The sequence below is a fragment of the Trichechus manatus genome, unplaced genomic scaffold (genome assembly GCF_000243295.1).
Source record: "Trichechus manatus latirostris isolate Lorelei unplaced genomic scaffold, TriManLat1.0 scaffold00076, whole genome shotgun sequence".
Taxonomy (NCBI): domain Eukaryota; kingdom Metazoa; phylum Chordata; class Mammalia; order Sirenia; family Trichechidae; genus Trichechus; species Trichechus manatus.
Genome location: NW_004444012.1, coordinates 9,620,105 through 9,638,033, shown reverse-complemented (window position 1 = coordinate 9,638,033; position 17,929 = coordinate 9,620,105). Strand labels below are relative to the sequence as shown.

The 17,929-nt window shown below is 41.2% G+C and overlaps 1 protein-coding gene across 2 annotated transcripts in view; it reads right to left on the bottom strand.

Moving 5' to 3' along the window:
- The window catches only part of NUSAP1 (nucleolar and spindle associated protein 1), a 45,230-nt gene extending 27,306 nt beyond the window's left edge, over positions 1 to 17,924 (bottom strand). For both annotated transcript variants that reach the window (XM_023735140.1, XM_023735139.1), the window contains exon 1: positions 17,780 to 17,924. In XM_023735140.1, the coding sequence (XP_023590908.1) occupies positions 17,780 to 17,899 (120 nt within the window). In that variant the 5' untranslated portion in view covers positions 17,900 to 17,924. The remainder of the gene's footprint in view (positions 1 to 17,779) is intronic.
- Positions 17,925 to 17,929: the final 5 nt, after the last annotated feature.

The following is a 17,929-nucleotide window of genomic DNA, read 5'->3' as shown; positions in this document are numbered from 1 at the left end:
CCAGCCACCCACCTCACCTCTCCTCTTCTCACATCATTTATCCTCAGTCATATGTCCAGTTGACAAGGGCAGAGTTCCTGAAATCTGCTCTGGGTCTAAGGAACAGAACAGACTTTGTCTACGGCTTGAGCTTAAGGCACAGTGAGTCCAGCCCAGTTTCCCGCAGTCCTTTTCATCAAGATCTCAGATACCATTTCAGCTAATAATAAAGTGGTACCTTATTTTCTACTTGCAATTGTTTTCTGAACCTCTTTTGGGGTCTTCTCTGGGAAGGGGGTGATTGGCAGGGCAGAATCCAAGCATTTTTGGTTTTTCTGACTCTAATACCTTCTTAACACCATCAAACTTCACCAAACATCCAACAATGATGAAATGAGGTGCTTGTGGCAGAGCCAACTGAGGACACTGAGTAGGCCAAATGACATGGCGTTGATCCTCCAGAGAGCTGGAGGTAGAGATGTGTTAGTTATCAGCACAAATTTATGCATTCCTCCGACAAGTATTTATTACGCTGGGCACTGTTCCAGGCACTGCAGAGAAAGTGATAAACAAAATACACAGGGCTCTGCCCTCAAGGAGCTTCTAGTAAGGGATCAACAGGGGAAACAGCCCATTAGCAAAGTAAGCAATGAAGCAAAAATAAAACTGAGTTACTGGGGCAGGGAGTGGGGTGCTCCTTGGGCTAGGATGATCAGGAAAGGTCACTCAGTTGTGGTCACTTTCTTTTTTAATTGTGGTGAAAATATGAATTACAAAACATACACCATCTCAATAATTCCTACCTGTACAATTCAGTGACGCTGACTACATTCTTCAAGTTATGCAACCATTCTCACCTCCTTGTCCAAATCATTCCACCACTATTAACATAAACCCAGTGAGATATGGTGACGAGGCAGCAGGTGAAGGTGTGGGGAAGAGCACCAAGCCCAGAGGCACCGAGGTGGGCTAGAAAGAAGACAATGTGGCTGAAGCGTGGTGAACACTGGGCCAAGTAGAGGGCAGAGAGATCAGAGAGGTGATCACAGGCTGGGTAGAGAATTACAGGCCATAGTAAAGAATCTGGATTTCTGCCTCCTTTCTATTATAAAAAAATTTCAAGCCTATATAGGTCAAAATAATAACGTAATAAATACTCACCTACCCCCACCTAGATTTAAAAATCAATACTGTGTTGTTTTTGCTTTATATATGTACATATTTCTTGCTAACCCATTTGAAAGTAAGTTCCAGATATCATGATACTTTACCCCTAAATAACACTGGCTGTATCTCCTAGAAATAAGATATCCTCCTAGATAACCTCTATGGTATTATTGTACCTGCTGTTAGGTGTCGTCGAGTTGGTTACGACTCATAGCGACCCTACGTACAACAGAACGAAACACTGCCTGGTCCTGTGCCATCCTCACAATTGTTATGCTTGAGCCCATTGTTACAGCCACTGTGTCAATCCATCTCACTGAGGGTCTTCCTCTTTTTCACTGACCTCTACTTTACCAAGCATGATGTCCTTCTCCAGGGACTGGTCTCTCCTGATAATATGTCCAAAGTACATGAGACAAAGTCTCACCATCCTTGCTTCTAAGGAGCATTCTGGCTGTAATTCCTCTAAGACAAAAAAAAAAAAAAAAAAAAAAAAAACCTGTTGCCGTCAAGTCAATTCCGACTCATAGTGACCCCACAGGACAGAGTAGAACTGCCCCATAGTTTCCAAGGAGCGCCTGGTGGATTCGAACTGCTGACCTTTATTTTGGTTAGCAGCCATAGTTCTTAACCACTATGCCACCAGGGTTTCCACCTCCAAAACCGATTTGTTCGTTCTTCTGGTAGTCCATGGTATATTCAACATTCTTTGCCACATAATTCAAAGGCATCAATTTTTCTTCAGTCTTCCTGTTCATTGCCCAGTTTTCACAAGCATATGAGGTGATTGAAAATACAATGGCTTGGGTCAGGTGCACCTTAGTCCTCAAGGTGACATCTTTGCTTTTGAACACTTTAAAGATGTCTTTTGCAACAGATTTGCCCAACCCAATAATCGTTTGATTTCTTGACTGCTGCTTCCATGGGAATTCATTGTGGATCCAAGTAAAAGGAAATCCTCGACAACTTCAATATTTTCTTCGTTTATCAGGATGTTGCTTCTTGGTGCAGGTGTGAAGATTTTTGTTTTATTGATATTGAGGTGTAGTCCATACTGAAGGCTGTAGTCTTTTTTTTTTGACTCAACTTTATTTTGTTGTTGCTGTTGAGTACACAGCAAAATATACACCAATTCAACAGTTTCTACATGCACAATTTAGTGACATTGATTACATTGTTCAAGTTGTGCAACCATTCTAACCCTCCTTTTCTGAGTGGCTCCTCCCTCGTTAACATAAACTAACTCCCCTAAGGTTCCTATCTAATCTTTCCAAGTTGTTGTCAATTTAATCCCAAACAGACAGTTCTTAAAAGGGCATAATCCTTAAGGCAGAACTTTTTTACTAGTTAAGCTAAACTGTTGTTCGCTTTTAAGACGACTTCAAGGGATATTTTTGGTTTGAGGTTTAAAGATTATCTCAGGGCAATAGTTTCAGGGGTTCATCCACCCTCTGTGGCTCTAGAAAGTCTAGAAGCCATGAGAATTTGAAATTCTCTTCTGCCTTTTCCACCTTTTGATTAGGATTCTTCTATGGAATCTTTGATCAAAACATTCAGTCATGGTAGCCAAGCACCATCCAGTTCTTCTGGTCTCATGGCAATGGAGGCAGTTGTTCATGGGGGCAATTAGCCACACTTTCCATATCCTCCTCCTATTCCTAACCCTCCTTCATCCTCTGTTGCTCCAGGAGAATAGAGACCAATTGTGCCTTGGATGGCCACTTGCAAGCCTTTAAGACCCCACACAGTATGCAATGAACTATGAGGTAGAACAGAAGCACTAAACATGTTATTAGGCCAATTAACTGGAATATCCCATGAAACCATGACCCTAAACCTCCGAAATAAGGAACCAAATCCCATGAGGTGTTTGCCTGTACATAAGCAGCCTCAGCAACTACTCGTTTTTGGTCCTTGTAGTAAATATATCTAACACACAATTTTTTTTTTTATTGTTGTAGTCTAAATGAAGTTTACATTTCAAGTTAGTCTCCCATACAAAATTTTATACATACATTGTTATGTGACCCTAAATGCTCACCCCATTCTGCGACAGCACACTCCTCCTTTCCGTCCCTGATTCCCCATGTCCAATCAACCAGCTCCTAACCCTCTCTGCCTTCCCATCTCATCTCTGGACAGAAGCTGCCCCTTTGGTCTCTTTTATCTACTTGAGCTAAGAGGCACACGCCTCACGAGTATCACTTTATGTCCCACAGTCCAGTCTAATCCCTGTCTGAAGAGTTGGCCTCGGAAATTGTTTTAGTTCTGGGCTGATAGAGAATCCAGGGGCCACGCTTTCTGGGGTTCCTCCAGTCTCAGTCAGACCATTAAGTCTGGTCTTCTTACTAGTTCTACACCCCATCTTTCTCCTGCTCCATCAGGGACTCTCTGTTGTGTTCCCTGTCAGGGTGGTCTTTGGTGGTAGCCAGGCACCATCTAGTTCTTCTGGTTTCAGGCTGATGAAGTCTCTGGTTGATGTGGCCCTTTCTGTCTCTTGGGCTAATACTTTCCTTGTGTCTTTGGTGTTCTTCATTCTTCTTTACTCCAGGTGGTTGGGACCAATTGATGCATCTTAGATGGCCGCTTGCAAGGTTTTAAGACCCCAGACGCCACTCACCAAAGTAGGATGCAGAACATTTTCTTAATAAGCTTTGTTATGCCAGTTGACCTAGATGTCCCCTGAAAGCATGGTCCCCAGACCTCTACCCCTGCTACTCTGTCTCTCAAAGTATTTGATTATATTCAGGAAACTTCTTAGCTTTGGTTAACACACAACTTTTGTCAATTAAACTTTCTACAGGTATACAACTTATTGACAGTAATTACAATAATCACCTGTGCAACCCTTCCCTTAATCAATGTGGTTTTTCCATCACCATTAACATTCCTTCTCCTTCTCCCTCCTGCCCCTGGTAACCACTAATAAACTTTAGATTCTATACATTTGCTTTTTCTTGTCTTTTTACATAAGTGAGGTCATGTAATATTTGTCCTTTTGTGACTGGCTTATTTCACTCAGCATAATGTCTTCAAGCTCCATTCATGTATCAAGACTTCATTTTTCCTACTGGCTGAGTAGTATTCCATTGCATGTATGAACCACATTTTGTTTATCCATTAACCTGTTGATGGACATTTAGGTTGTTTCCACCTTTTGGCTATGATGACCAGTGCTACAATGAACACTGGTGTACAAGTCTCTTTTTGAGTCTCTGCTTCCAAGTCTTTTGAGTATACACCTAGGAGTGAAATTGCTGGGAAATTTTTAGTTTTTTGAGGAACCTCCAGTGTTTTCCACAACACCTGTACCATTTTGCATTCCCCACAGCAATGGATAAAAACCTACTGATGTTGAGTTGATTTAGACTCATAGCAAACCTATAGGACAGAGTAGAACTGCCCCATAGGGTTGCCAAGGAGTGGCTGGTGATATCTCACTGTGGTTTTGATTTGCATCTCTCTGATTGCTACTGAGGCTGAGAGTTTTTTCATGTGTTTGGTGGCCATTTGAATGTCCTCTTTGGTGATATGTCTATTCAAGTCCTTTGCCCATTTTATGATCGGGTTGTCTTTCTGTTGTTAAACTGTCAAAGTTTTATATATATTTTGGTTATTAGATTCTTGTCAGATATATGGTTTCCGACGATATTCTCCCAGTTGGTAGACTGTCCTGTTACTTTTTTGGTAAAGTCTTTTGATGAACAGAAGTTTTTAATTTTTATGAGGTCATAATTATTTGTCTTTTGCTGTTTGTGCTTTTGTTATTATATTAGAGAATACATTGTTGAAAGCTAGGCCTGACAGCACTGCCCCTGCTTTTTCTCCTAAGAATTTTATAGTTTTAGTTTGTACAATTAGGTCCTTAATCCATTTTGTATTTGTTTTTGTATATGGTGTGAGGCATGGATCCTGTTTCATTTTTCTGCATGTGGAAATCCAGTCTTCCCAGCACCCTTTATTGAAGGGACTAATTTTTCCCCATTGAATGGACTTAGCACCCTTGTCAAAAATCAGTTGATCATAGATGTATGGGTTTATTTCTAGACTCTCAATTCTATTCCACTGGTCTATGTGTCTACTGTTATACCACTACCTGACTGTTTTGATTAGATATAGTTGTATAGTATGTTTTAAAATCAGTAAGTGTGAGTCTGCCTATTTTGTTTTTCTCTTTCAACATTGTTTTAGCTATTCAGGGTCTCTTATCATTCCATGTAAAGTTGAGAATTAGTTTTTCTATTTCTGTAAAGAAGGCTGTTGGAATTTTGATCGGGATTACATTGAATCTATAGGTCGCTTTGGATAGTAGTGACAGCTTAACAATAGTAAGTTTTCTAGTCCATGAACATGGAACATCTTTCCATTTATTTAAGTCTTTTTTAATCTCTTTCAGCAGTGTTTTATAGTTTTCATTGTATAAATCCTTCATGTCCCTGGTTAGATTGATTCCTAGGTATTTTATTCTCTTGATGCTATTGTAAATGGAATTGTTTCCCTAATTTCCTTTTCAGATTTCTCTTTGTTGGTATATAGAAACTCAACTGATTTTTGATTGTTGAACTTGCACCCACAACTCTGCTCTTAATCAGTAAGTGCTTCAAGTTCTCTTCACTTTCAGCAAGCAAGGTTGTTTCATCTGCATATCACAGGTTAACTGGTCTTCCTCCAAACCTGATGCCCTATTCTTCTTCATATAGTCCAGCTTCTCCAAATGTTTGCTCAGCATGCAGATTGAATTAAGTATGGTGAAAAGATACAACCTTGACACACACCTTTCCTGATTTTAAACCACACAGTATCCCCTTGTTCTGTTCGAACAACTCTCTTGGTCTATGTGCAAGTTCCGCATGAGCACAATTAAGTGTTCTGGAATTTCCATTCTTCGCAATGTTATTCATAATTTGTTATGATCCGTGCAGCTGAATGCCTTTGCATAGTCAATAAAACACAGGTAAACATCGTTCTGGTATTCCCTGCTTTTAGCCAAGATCCATCTAACATCAGCAATGATAGCCCTTGTTCCACGTTCTCTTCTGGATCCACCTTGAATTTCTGGCAGTTCTCTGTTGATGTAGTACTGTAACCATTTTTTAATTATCTTTAGCATAATTTTACTAATGTGTGATATTAATGATATTGTTCAATAATTTCCGTATTCTGTTGGATCATCTATCTTTGGAATGGGCACAAATATGGTTCTCTTCCAGTCAGCTGGCCAGGTTGCTGTCTTCCGAATTTCTTGCTATAGACCAGCGAGCACTTCCAGTGTTGCATCCATTTTTTGAAACATCTCAATTGGTATTTTGTCAATTCCTGGAGCCTTGTACATACGAAATATCGTAATTCACTAATATTATCTAACATCTAGTCCATAACCAAATCTCTGATTGCTTTCAATTGTAGCTGTTTTTCTCCCCTCTATATCAGGATCAAATCAAGTTTCCCACATTACATTTGGAGGAGTTTGAATTTTGTTTTAGAAGAGAGGGAAGTCATTGGAGAGCACTGAGCATAAAAATAACATGTTCTAGGTTTCAAATCTCACTCCTACTACCAAGAGAACAGTATTGTGAGGCAAATGTAGAGCCAGAGAGACCAGTAGGGAGACTGAGGCAGTGATCAAGAGACGACTGTGGCATGGACCAGGTGCCCAGAGGTCAGATGATAGATGTACTTTGAAGAGGTAGGGATAGATGGGTGTGAATGGTGAAGGGAGGTATCAAGGTTGATCTAAAGTGATCTGGAACCATTTACTGAGATTGGACAAGACCTTAATTATTTTGAATTGACTATGCTGCTTAAGGTACACTTAAACCCATGAGTCAGCAGCTCAGGGAAGCGGTCTCACTGGACATGTGTATTTGGGGGTCATTAACTTCTAGACGGAGCTCCTGGGTGGTGCAAATGGTTAACATGCTTGGCCGGTAACCAAAACTTTGGAGGTTTAGAGGCTCGAGTTCACCCAGAGGTGCCTTGGAAGAAAGGCCTATGGATCTACTTCTGAAAAATCAGCCATGGAAAACCCTTCGGAGTACAATTCCATTCTGACACACATGAGGTTGCCATGAGTCAGAATCAACTCAATGGCAAATGGTAGCTTCAAGACAAATTTAATGTTATAGGAGTGGATAAGATCACCAAGGAGAGAGCACAGTTAAGAGAAAAGGCAGCTAAGGAGAGATCTCTGGGGCACTGTACATTTAGAGATTTGGCAGAGGAAGAAGCAGCAAAGGAAATTCGGAAGAAGCTACCAGGGAGGCAGGAAAAAGAAGTCTAGAAAAGAAAGTGGTTTGAGCAGAAGGGATTGTTCAATCATGCTAAATGCTGCTGAAGGGTAAGGATGAGGACAGAGATGGACCACAAGCTTTGTAAGATGCAAATCATGATGGCCTTGATAAAAAAAAAAAAAGAATTTCAGTAGAAAAGAACAGAGAAACGGGGCAGTATATGGAGGAGGACATGAGGTCAGGAGAGGGTTTTTGCTGATTTTGTTAAGATGGATGTTACTAAGACATGATTGCATGCATTGTGGCAATGAGCCAGAAGTGTGGTTGAAAATGGTACAGGAGAGAGGAGTTAATTACAGGAGTATAGTCCTAGAGAAAGTGAGAAGTTGCCCTTAGAATGTTGTCGCTAGCTGTTGTCGAGTTCTCCTGTGTCTTAGTCATCTAGTGCTGCTGTAACAGAAACACCACAAGTGGATGGCTTTAACAAACAGAAGTTTATTCTCTCACAGTCTAGTAGGTTAGAAGTCCAAATTCAGGGCGTCAGCTCCAGGGGAAGGCTTTCTCTGTCAGCTCTGGAGGAAGGTCCTTGTCATCAATCTTCCCCTGGACTAGGAGTTTCTCCTTGCAGGAACCTCGGGTCTAAAGGCCGTGCTCTTCTCCCAGCGCTTCTTTCTTGGTAGTATGAGGTCCCCCTGTCTGTCTGCTCACTTCTGTCTTTTATATCTCAAAAGAGATCAGCTCAAGACACAATCCAATCTTGTATATTGAGTCCTGCTTCATTAACATAACTGCTGCCTGTCCCATCTCATTAACATCATAGAGATAGGATTTACAACACACAGGAAAATCACATCAGATGACAAAATGGTGAACAATCACACAATACTGGGAATCATGGCCTAGCCAAAATGACACCCATATTTTTGGGGGACACAATTCAATCCATGACACCCCAACTCATAGTGACCCCAGACCTTTGTGATCCATAGGGTCTTCACTGGCTGATTTTCAGAAGTAGATCACCAGGCTTTTCTTCCTAGTCCATCTTAGTCCGGAAGTGCTGCTGAAACCTGTTCAGCATCATGCCCATTGCCGTTGAGTTGATTCTGACTCATAGTGACCCTATAGGACAGAGTAGATCTGACCCATAGGGTTTCCAAGGCTGTAGATCTTTAAGAAAGCAGAATGCCACATCTTTCTCCCACAGAGTGGCTGGTGGATTCAAACCCTGTTCAGCATCATAGCAACATGCAAACTGCCATTGATAGACAGGTGGTGGCTATATACGAGGTGCAGTGGCCTAGAATCCAACCCAGGCCTCTTGCATGGAATTCTACCACTGAATCACTGCTGCCCCCCGTCCTTAGATAGGAACAGTCTTTTACGGTACAGTACGGGCAGGAAGGCAGACTATATGGATATAGATGCAGGCTGGCTGGAGGATTTGGTGGTGGAAAGATGAGGTAATTTCCAGCTGACTGCATCTAGTTTCCCATGACCTATAAGAAAAAGTCATCAAATGAGGAAGGAGAGTCAATTTGAGGCAAAAAGTTATGAATAATTGTCCCTTAGAGTGGGACAGTTCACGACTACCAAGGACAAGTACTAGGATCACATGCCCACTTTAAGGTTACAGGGTTATAAATTTAAATTAAGTTCAATCAACAAAGTTAGGTGATTTTTTTTTTCCAGCCAAGGTCAACTGCTCAGGTTCAGGCAAGGATTAAGCATGTAGCTAGGTTCAATCAGGTGTGGGGTTTTGCCAGGTGAGTATGGGAAGAGGTAGTACAAGGAAGTGACAACAGAGCCAGTCTTTGCAATCTAAGCTGGCAAAAAGAGAAGTGAGGGCATGAGCGAGTAGAGAAAAAGCTTTGCGGCTACACAATAAATATTAGTAACTGACTCCTTAATTTTGCTTAATAGAAGGGTCTTAAAAAAAAGAGCTAATATTTTCTAACATTTATTTTTAATGTCATCATATTTGTGGGATTTATTTATTATTTAGCTTTTATCCTATTAAGATTTTGATCAAAAGAATAAAACTTGATAATTTCTTAGAGCAATTTATCCCTTTTTTTGTTATGAAGTTTAAAATTATGAAATTTAAAAAGGCAATTGATTTAATGAGCTCCTAGTTTGTACCAACAGTACATAATTTAAAGATTTTTATTATAAAAAATTTCAAACATATGTAAAGGTAGACAGAATAGTGTTATGGATTCATCTGTGCCCCCCAAAATACATAAGCTGATGTTCTAACCTCTGTACCTGTAAATATGACTCTATTTAGAAATAAATGTTTTCTTGTTATGTTAATGAGGGTGTACCAGAGCAGGGTGGCTCATAAATTTAACCAATTCTTATAAAAAAGGCAGAATAGACACAAAGAGACATACACAGGGGGAAGACAGATGCCATGTGAAGATCATTCTACAAGCCACAGAACGCCAAAGAACGCCCAGTGCTATAGAAGCTGAAAGAAATAAGGACCGTCCCCTAGAGCCTACAGAGAGAGACAGCCTAGCTCTGCTGATACTGTGAATTTGGACCTTTAGCCTCCAGACCCATGACAAAATAAATTCCTGTCTTTAAAGCCACCTACTCTGTGGTGTTTTGTTACGGCAGTCCAAGGAAACGAAGACAAACAGTATAATGAGTCCCCAAGTATCAACTACCCGGTTTCAACAATTATCGACTTTCTGCCATTTTTATTTCAGTTAGTCCCTTCTTTTTTCCTGGCGTATGGTACAGCAAATCCCAGGTATCAGAACATTGCATGTGTAAATACAGGCATACCATGTTTTATTGTGCTTCGCTTTATTGCACTTTGCAAATACTGCGTTTTTACAAACTGAAGGTTTGTGTCAACCCTCCGTCCAGCAAGTCTATCAGCACCGTTCTTCCAACAGCATGTGCTCGCTTCGTGTCTGTGTCACATTTTGGTAATTTTCACGATATTTCAAACTTTCCCTTTATTATTATATCCGTTATGGTGATCTGTGATGTCACTATTGTAATTGTTTTCGGGTGCCACAAACCACGCCCGTATAAGACGGCAAACTTAATTGACAAATATTGTATGTGTTCTAACTGCTCCACCAACCGGCCATTCGCCGTCTATCTTCCTCTCCACGGGCCTCCCTCTTCCCTGAGACACGACAATATTGAAATTAGGCCAATTAATAACCCTACAATGGCCTCTAAGTGTTCAAGTGAAAGGAAGAGTCTCAAGTCTCTCCCTTTAAATCAAAAGTTAGAAATGATTAAGCTTAGTGAGGAAGGCATGCTGAAAGCCAAGACGGGCCAAAAGCTAGGTCTTTTTTTTTTTTTTTTAATTGTACTTCGGGTGAAGGTTTATAGAACAAATAGTTTCTCATTAAACAGTGGTACATATATTGTTTTATGACATTGGTTAACAATCCCACGACACGTCAACCCTCTCCCTTCTCGACCTTTTTTTTTTCATTTTGGTGAAAATATACATAGCCAAAGATACACCAAAAAGCTAGGTCTTTTGCACCAAACAGTTAGCCAAGTTGTGAACGCAAAGGAAAAGTTCTTGAAGGAAATTAAAAGTGCCACTCCAGGGAACATGCGAATAAAAAGAAGTGAAACAGCCTTATTGCTGATATGGATAAAGTTTTAGTAGTCTGGATAGAAGATCAAACAAGCCACAACATTCCTTTAAGCCAAAACATAATCCAGAGTAAGGCCCTAACTCTTTTCAGTTCTACCAAGGCTGAGAGAGATGAGGAAGCTGCAGAAGAAAAGTCTGAAGCTAGCAAAGGTTCGTTCATGAGGTTTAAAGAAAGAAGCCATCTCCATAACAAAAGCGAAAGGTGAAGCAGCAAGTGCTGATGTAGAAGCTGCAGCAAGTTATCCAGAAGATTTAGCTAAGATAATTGATGAAGGCAGCCACACTAAACAACAGATTTTCAGTCTAGACGAAACAGCCCTATAGTGGAAGAAGATGCCATCTAGGACTTCCATAGCTAGAGAGGAGAAGTCAATGCCTGGCTTCAAAGCTTCAAAGGACAGGCTTACTCTCTTGTTAGGGGCTGATGCCGCTGGTGACTTTAAGTTGAAGCCAATGCTCATTTACCATTCTAAAAATCCTAGGGCCCTTAAGAATATGCTAAATCTACTCTGTCTGTGCTCTATAAATGAAACAACAAAGCCTGGATGACAGCACATCTGTTTATAACATAGTTTACTGAATATTTTAAGCCCACTGTTGAGACCTACTGCTCAGAAAAAAGATTCCTTTCAAAATATTACTGCTCATTAACAGTGCACCTGGTCACCCATGAGTTCTGATGGAGAGGTACAAGGAGATTAATGTTGTTTTCATGCATGCTAACACAACATCCATTCTGCAGCCCACAGATCAAGGAGTAATTTTGACTTTCAGGTCTTATTATTTAAGAAGTACATTTCATAAGCCTATAGCTGCCATAGATAATGATTCCTCTGATGCATCTGGGCAAAGTAAATTGAAAACCTTCTGGAAAGGATTCACCATTCTAGATGCCATTAAGAATATACATGATTCATGGGATGAGGTCAAAATATCAACATTAAGAGGAATTTGGAATAAATTGATTCCAACCCTCATGGATGACTTTGAGGGGTTCAATACTTCAGTAGAGGAAGTAACTGCAGATGTGGTAGAAATAGCAAGAGAACTAGAAGTAGAGCCTGAAGATGTGACTGAATTGCTGCAATCTCATGATAAAACTTTAATAGATGAGGAGTGGCTTCTTATGGATGAGCAAAGAAAGTGGTTTCTTGAGATGGAATCTACTCCTGGTGAAGATGCTGTGAACATTGCTGAAATGACAAGAGAGGATTTAGAAAATTACATAAACTTAGTTGATAGAGCAGTGGCAGGGTTTGAGAGGATTGACTCCAATTCTGAAAGACGTTCTACTGCGGGTAAAATGCTATCAAACGGCATCGCATGCTACAGAGATACCTTTCATGAAAGGAAGAGTCAATTGATGCAGCAAACTTCATTGTCTTATTTTAAGAAATAGCCACAGTCACCCCAACCTTCAGCAGCCACCACCCTGATCAGTCAGCAGCCATCAGTATTGAGGCAAACCCCTCCACCAGCAAAAAGATTATGACTAGCTGAAGGCTCAAATGATGGTTAGCATTTTTGGCAATAAAGTATGTTTTAATTACGGTGTGTACATTGTTTTCTTAGACATAATGCTATTGCACACTTAATAGACTACAGTATAGTGTAAACATAATTTTATGTGCACAAGGAAACAAAAAAATTCATGTGACTTGCTTTATGGCGATATTCACTTTATTGCAGTGGTCTGGAACCAGAACCAAACTTGCAGTATCTCTGAGGTATGCCTGTACTCGACATGGAGCACTAACAGATAAGGACTTTTTTAAAAATTGTACTTTAGATGAAGGTTTACAGAGCAAATTAGTTTCTCATTAAACAATTAATACATATATTATTTTGTGCCATTGGTTGCCAACCCACGACATGTCAACAGTCTCCCCTTCTTGACCTTGAGTTCCCCCTTATCAGCTTTCCTGTGCCCTCCTGCTTTCTTGTCCTTGCCCCTGGGTTGGTGTGCCCATTTAGATAAGGACTTTTTTAAAAAAGAAAACAAACATAACCATTCAACAAAATTTATAATAACTTAATTTAATACCTGGTCCGAGTTTAATTTGCCCCAATCATCTCAAAAGTGTCTTTTTAGTTGATTATAATAAAGCCTTGTATGGTCAGATTTGTCTGGGAAATAGTACCTTCCAACAAATATTTATTGACACCTACTATATGCCAGGGAAACGCTGGTGGTGTAGTGGTTAAGAGCTATAGCTTCTAACCAAAAGGTCAGCAGTTCGAATCCACCAAGCGCTCCTTGGAAACCCTATGGGGCAGTTCTACTCTGTCCTGTAGGGTAGCTATGAGTCGGAATCGACTCGAAAGCAGTGGGTTTTTTGGCTTATTATGTGCCAGATATTGTGTGCTAGGCAGGCAATGGAGCCTGTAGTGACAGGAAATACTGTAGTGCCCCCCCAATCATCTCTATGAAAACAGGTGATTAATTGATCTCTTCCGAGATCCAAATGGTGTGGGGCCTTAATGTTAGCCAGAGCTCTGAACTCAGGTGAAAAGCCTCTACTATAGTTCTTTTACCAACCGAACTAACCTGTGGTGCTTTATTCTAACACTGCCAAGAAGCAGTTTTAAATAATACTTTTGAATAATTATTCAGTATCTCATGCACAAAACCTACTGTACTACAGGCTATAAAGAGTTCTAAGGCGGATGGATGAGCTACTTGCCCAAAGAACTTAATGTTCAGCAAGGAAGATAACACATTTACACAAATAACCAGAGGGCAAAGTGGAACCCTGAAAGTGCTCAAAGAGAGTACTTGGGAATAAACTGCTCCTCACAGAGGGTTCTGGATTTCTGGGGTGGTGGGCCTGTGGCCAAGGGAATGGAGAGGGATGAGGCTCCAAGTCTGGGAGACTTGAAGGGTAACTGCAGATAAAGAAGAGGGAGAGAGAAGGGGATCTGAGGCTAAAGGATCAAAACAAGCAAAAGCACAAAGATGAACAAATGTGCCAAGTATTAGGGACCAGTCCAGTCTGGATGCAGCGTAGGATAAGATTTCAGCTGGACTGCAAACAGCCTAAGGAATTTTAACTAAGGAATTAAGGCTTTGCTCATGAATACTGAGTGGTGGTGGTGAGGGGGCATTAAATATTATAGCTCAGAAATATCCCCAAGGATACTCCTTTATCACTCAACCCCAACAGGTACCAAGCCTTGGCACTGATTATTTTCTTTAAACCATTCAAAAACACTTGGGATGACTGATTTAGGCATTCATTCAGTGTAAACACCACAGCCTGTAGTACAAATCTTGAGTATACATTAGTATTTTGTGTGAAAACAATTAGGATATACAAAACATCAATTCCATATTGAATCCCCATGTTTCTCTGCAACAGTTTGCAATCTCAAAAGCAAACATACTACTGGTTTTGAAGCACCACCACAACTATAACCCATTGCCATCGAGTAGATTCTGCTTCATAGCAACGCTATAGGACAGAGCAGAACTGCCTTATAAGGTTTCCAAGCAGCGGCTGGTGCATTACAAACTGCCAACCAAATCGAGCTCTTAACCGCTGTGCCACCAGGGCTCCACCACCACAATAGTAACCAATAAATCATCATACTAGATCAGGGCTCAATTATAAAAATTTGTCCACGGTGGGTGCTCCCTTACAAGTCATTCTTTCTGCCAGGTCCCCCATTTAACGTATGAAGAGATTATAGGCACCTCCTATACAGCCACGGTAGTCAAAACACCCTGGTACTGGTACAACAACACACGCATAGACCAATAGAACAGAATCGAGAACCCACACGTATGGAACCCACCTATGGACAGCTGATCTTTGACAAAGGACCAAAGGTTACTGAATGTGGAAGAGACAGTCGCTTGTGGAAGAGACAGTCGCTTCAAGAAACAGTGCAGGCAAAATTGGATATCTACCTGTAGAAAAATGAAAAAGGATCCATACCTCACACCATACACAAAAACTAACTCAAAATGGATCAGAATCTAAATAAAAAACCTAAAACTATAAAGATCATGGAGGAAAAATTAGGGACATTGCTAGGGGCCCTAATATACGGCATAGATTACCAAACATAACTAGAAGTACACACCCAGAAGATGAACTAGATAAATGGGACCACCTAGAAATTAAACACTTATGCTCAACAAAAGACTTCTCCAAAAGAGTAAAAACAGAACCTACAGAATGTGAAGAAATTTTTGGCTATGACATATTCGACAAGGGTCTAAATCTCTAAAGTTTATAGAAAACTTCAACACCTCAGTAAAAAAAATGACAAATGATCCAGTTAAAATATGGGCAAAGGATATGAATAGACACTTCACCAAAGACATTTAGGTTGCTAACAAACATATGAAGAAATGCTTACGATCATTAGCAATTAGAGAGATGTAAATCAAAACTACAATGAGATGCCATCTCACCCCGACATTACTGGCACTGATCAAAAAAACAAAATAACAAAGGTTGGCGAGGATGTGAGGAGATTGGAATGCTTATACACTGCTGGAGAGAATGTAAAACGGTACAACCCCTATGGAAAACAGTACGGCGCTGCCTCAAAAAGGCTAGCATATGATCCAGCAATCCCACTCCTAGGCATATACCCTAAAGAAATAAGAGCCATGACATGCATAGATATATGCACACCCATGTTCATTTCAGCATTATTCACAATAGCAAAAAGGTGGAAGCAATCTAAGTGCCTGCCCATCAACAGATGAGTGGATTAACAAACTATGGTACGTACACACAACACACAATGGAATACTATGCAATGATAAAGAATAATGATAAATGGGCAAAAAAAATCTCACAACATGGATGAATATGGAGGTCGGCTGGCTGAGTGAAAAACAAAAAAAAAAAACAAATCCCAAACCTGTTGCCATCGAGTTGATTTCAACTCATAGCGACCCTACAGGACAGAGTAGAACCGCCCTATAGGGTTTCCAAGGAGCAGCTGGTGAATTCAAACCGCCGACCTTTTGGTTAGCAGCTGAGCTCTTAACTACTGCGTCACCAGGGCTCCTGAGTGAAAAGAACTCAATCGCAAAAAGAAAAATACTGCATGAGACTGCTTTTATGAAGTAACAACCAACGATTTACACACAGGAGGGAAAAAAAAAAAAAACCTCTTCGATGGTTACCAGGTATGGGAGGGGGAGGGAGGGAAAATTACCAAAGAGATAGCAGACACGTATTAATAAGGGTGAAGGGAAAGGCAACACACAATACGGGAGAAGTCAGCATGACATGACCAAGGCAAGAGAGGTCACTGAGAGGAACCCAGGAATAAGGGACAACTATGGTAACTACACTACTATAGCATAGATAATCCTGCAACAATAGAATCAACAAACAATAACCTACGAATGGATACACAAATATGCCAAGAGGTGAGGGAGGGAGTAAGGGAACACGCCCACCTGCAGATACAGGTGCGGAGGTGGAAATTTCTAAACACTTTACTGTAGGTGCTCCTCATATATTAATATAGACAACAGAGCACACAAGTGACACAGTCGGGGAAACCTCTTAGACTTAACTAAACACCTCACAGGATGAAGTTCCCAGGCTCGAAGGCAAAGGACCATAGACTGGGGGGACATCTACGTCAATTAGCACAACACAGTTCTTAAAGGCAGTGTTCTAGGTCCTACTTTGGTGAGTAGCGTCCGGGGCCTTAAAAGCTTGTGAGCGGCCGTCTAAGATGCAACTATTGGTCTCTTCCAGTCTGGAGCAAAGGGAAGTGAAAAAAAACTAAACATTCAAGTGAACAATTAGTCCAGAGGACTAATTGATGCACATGAACCAGCCACAGCCTACATGACCCCAAGACCAGAACTAAATGGCGCCCGGCTACCGCTACCGACTGCTCTGACTGGGATTTCAGCAGAGGGTCCCCAACAGAGCGGGAGAAAAATGTAGAACAAATGATCAAATTCACAAAAAAGACTAGACTTTACTGGTCTGACAGAGACTGGAGGAACCCACGACACTATGGCCTCGGGAAACCCTTCTGACTGAGAAACGAAACCACTCCCAAAATTCACCTTTCAGCCAAAGATCGGGCAGGCCTATAAAACAAACTATAACACTTCAGAGGAATGTGTTTCTTGGATCTATCAAGTATACGCGACCAAATGGGAAACACCTGCCCAAAAACAGAGCCGAGAAGACGGGAAAGGACAGAAAAAGTGGGCGAATGGAACCAGGGAACCCGGAGTGTAAAGGGATAGGGTGAGAGTGCCGACGCAATGCAGTATTGCAAGCAATGCCACAAAACAATTTGCGCCTAAAATTTTGAATGAGAAACTAATTTGCTCTATAAACTTTCACCTAAAGTACAATAAAAAAAAAAAGATTATAGGCACTATTAAAATTTACAGAAGTGTTACTGTTTGGAGTCTTCCAGAAGCCCAGGCAATTATTTCGGCAATTTCCTAACAATTAACCGGCAGGCCTTGGACTTTCTGAGCCTGCGTTTCCAAGTGATCTCTTAGGAAGTATCACAGAGTATCTCCAGTAAAACCAAATCAAATCCGTTTGGAGAAGTCAGCCCCAGAATAAGGTGAAAATTATGGCCTCTCTTCCGTTTCGCAGAGTTAAGAGGGGCCCCCGTGAATCAAATAGCGTAACTATCGTCCCAGGGGCGGGACAGCTGCCTCACCTCCGCGGGTCGGGCTCAGTCCCTTCCCACCACGTCGGCCCGGGTAACCCCTCATCCGACCCCGCCTGCCCAACGGCCTGCACCACCAACACCGTACCTTCAGGTTAGCCCGGAGGCCCAGACTCTTGGCCAACTTCTGCAGGTCACAGTACTTGAAGGAGTCTAGCTCCTCCAGGGAGGGTGCGGTCATTGCGATCTGCAATCCAGGAGACCGCATAGAGCTCGGTCTACCACTCTCAGAACGCGG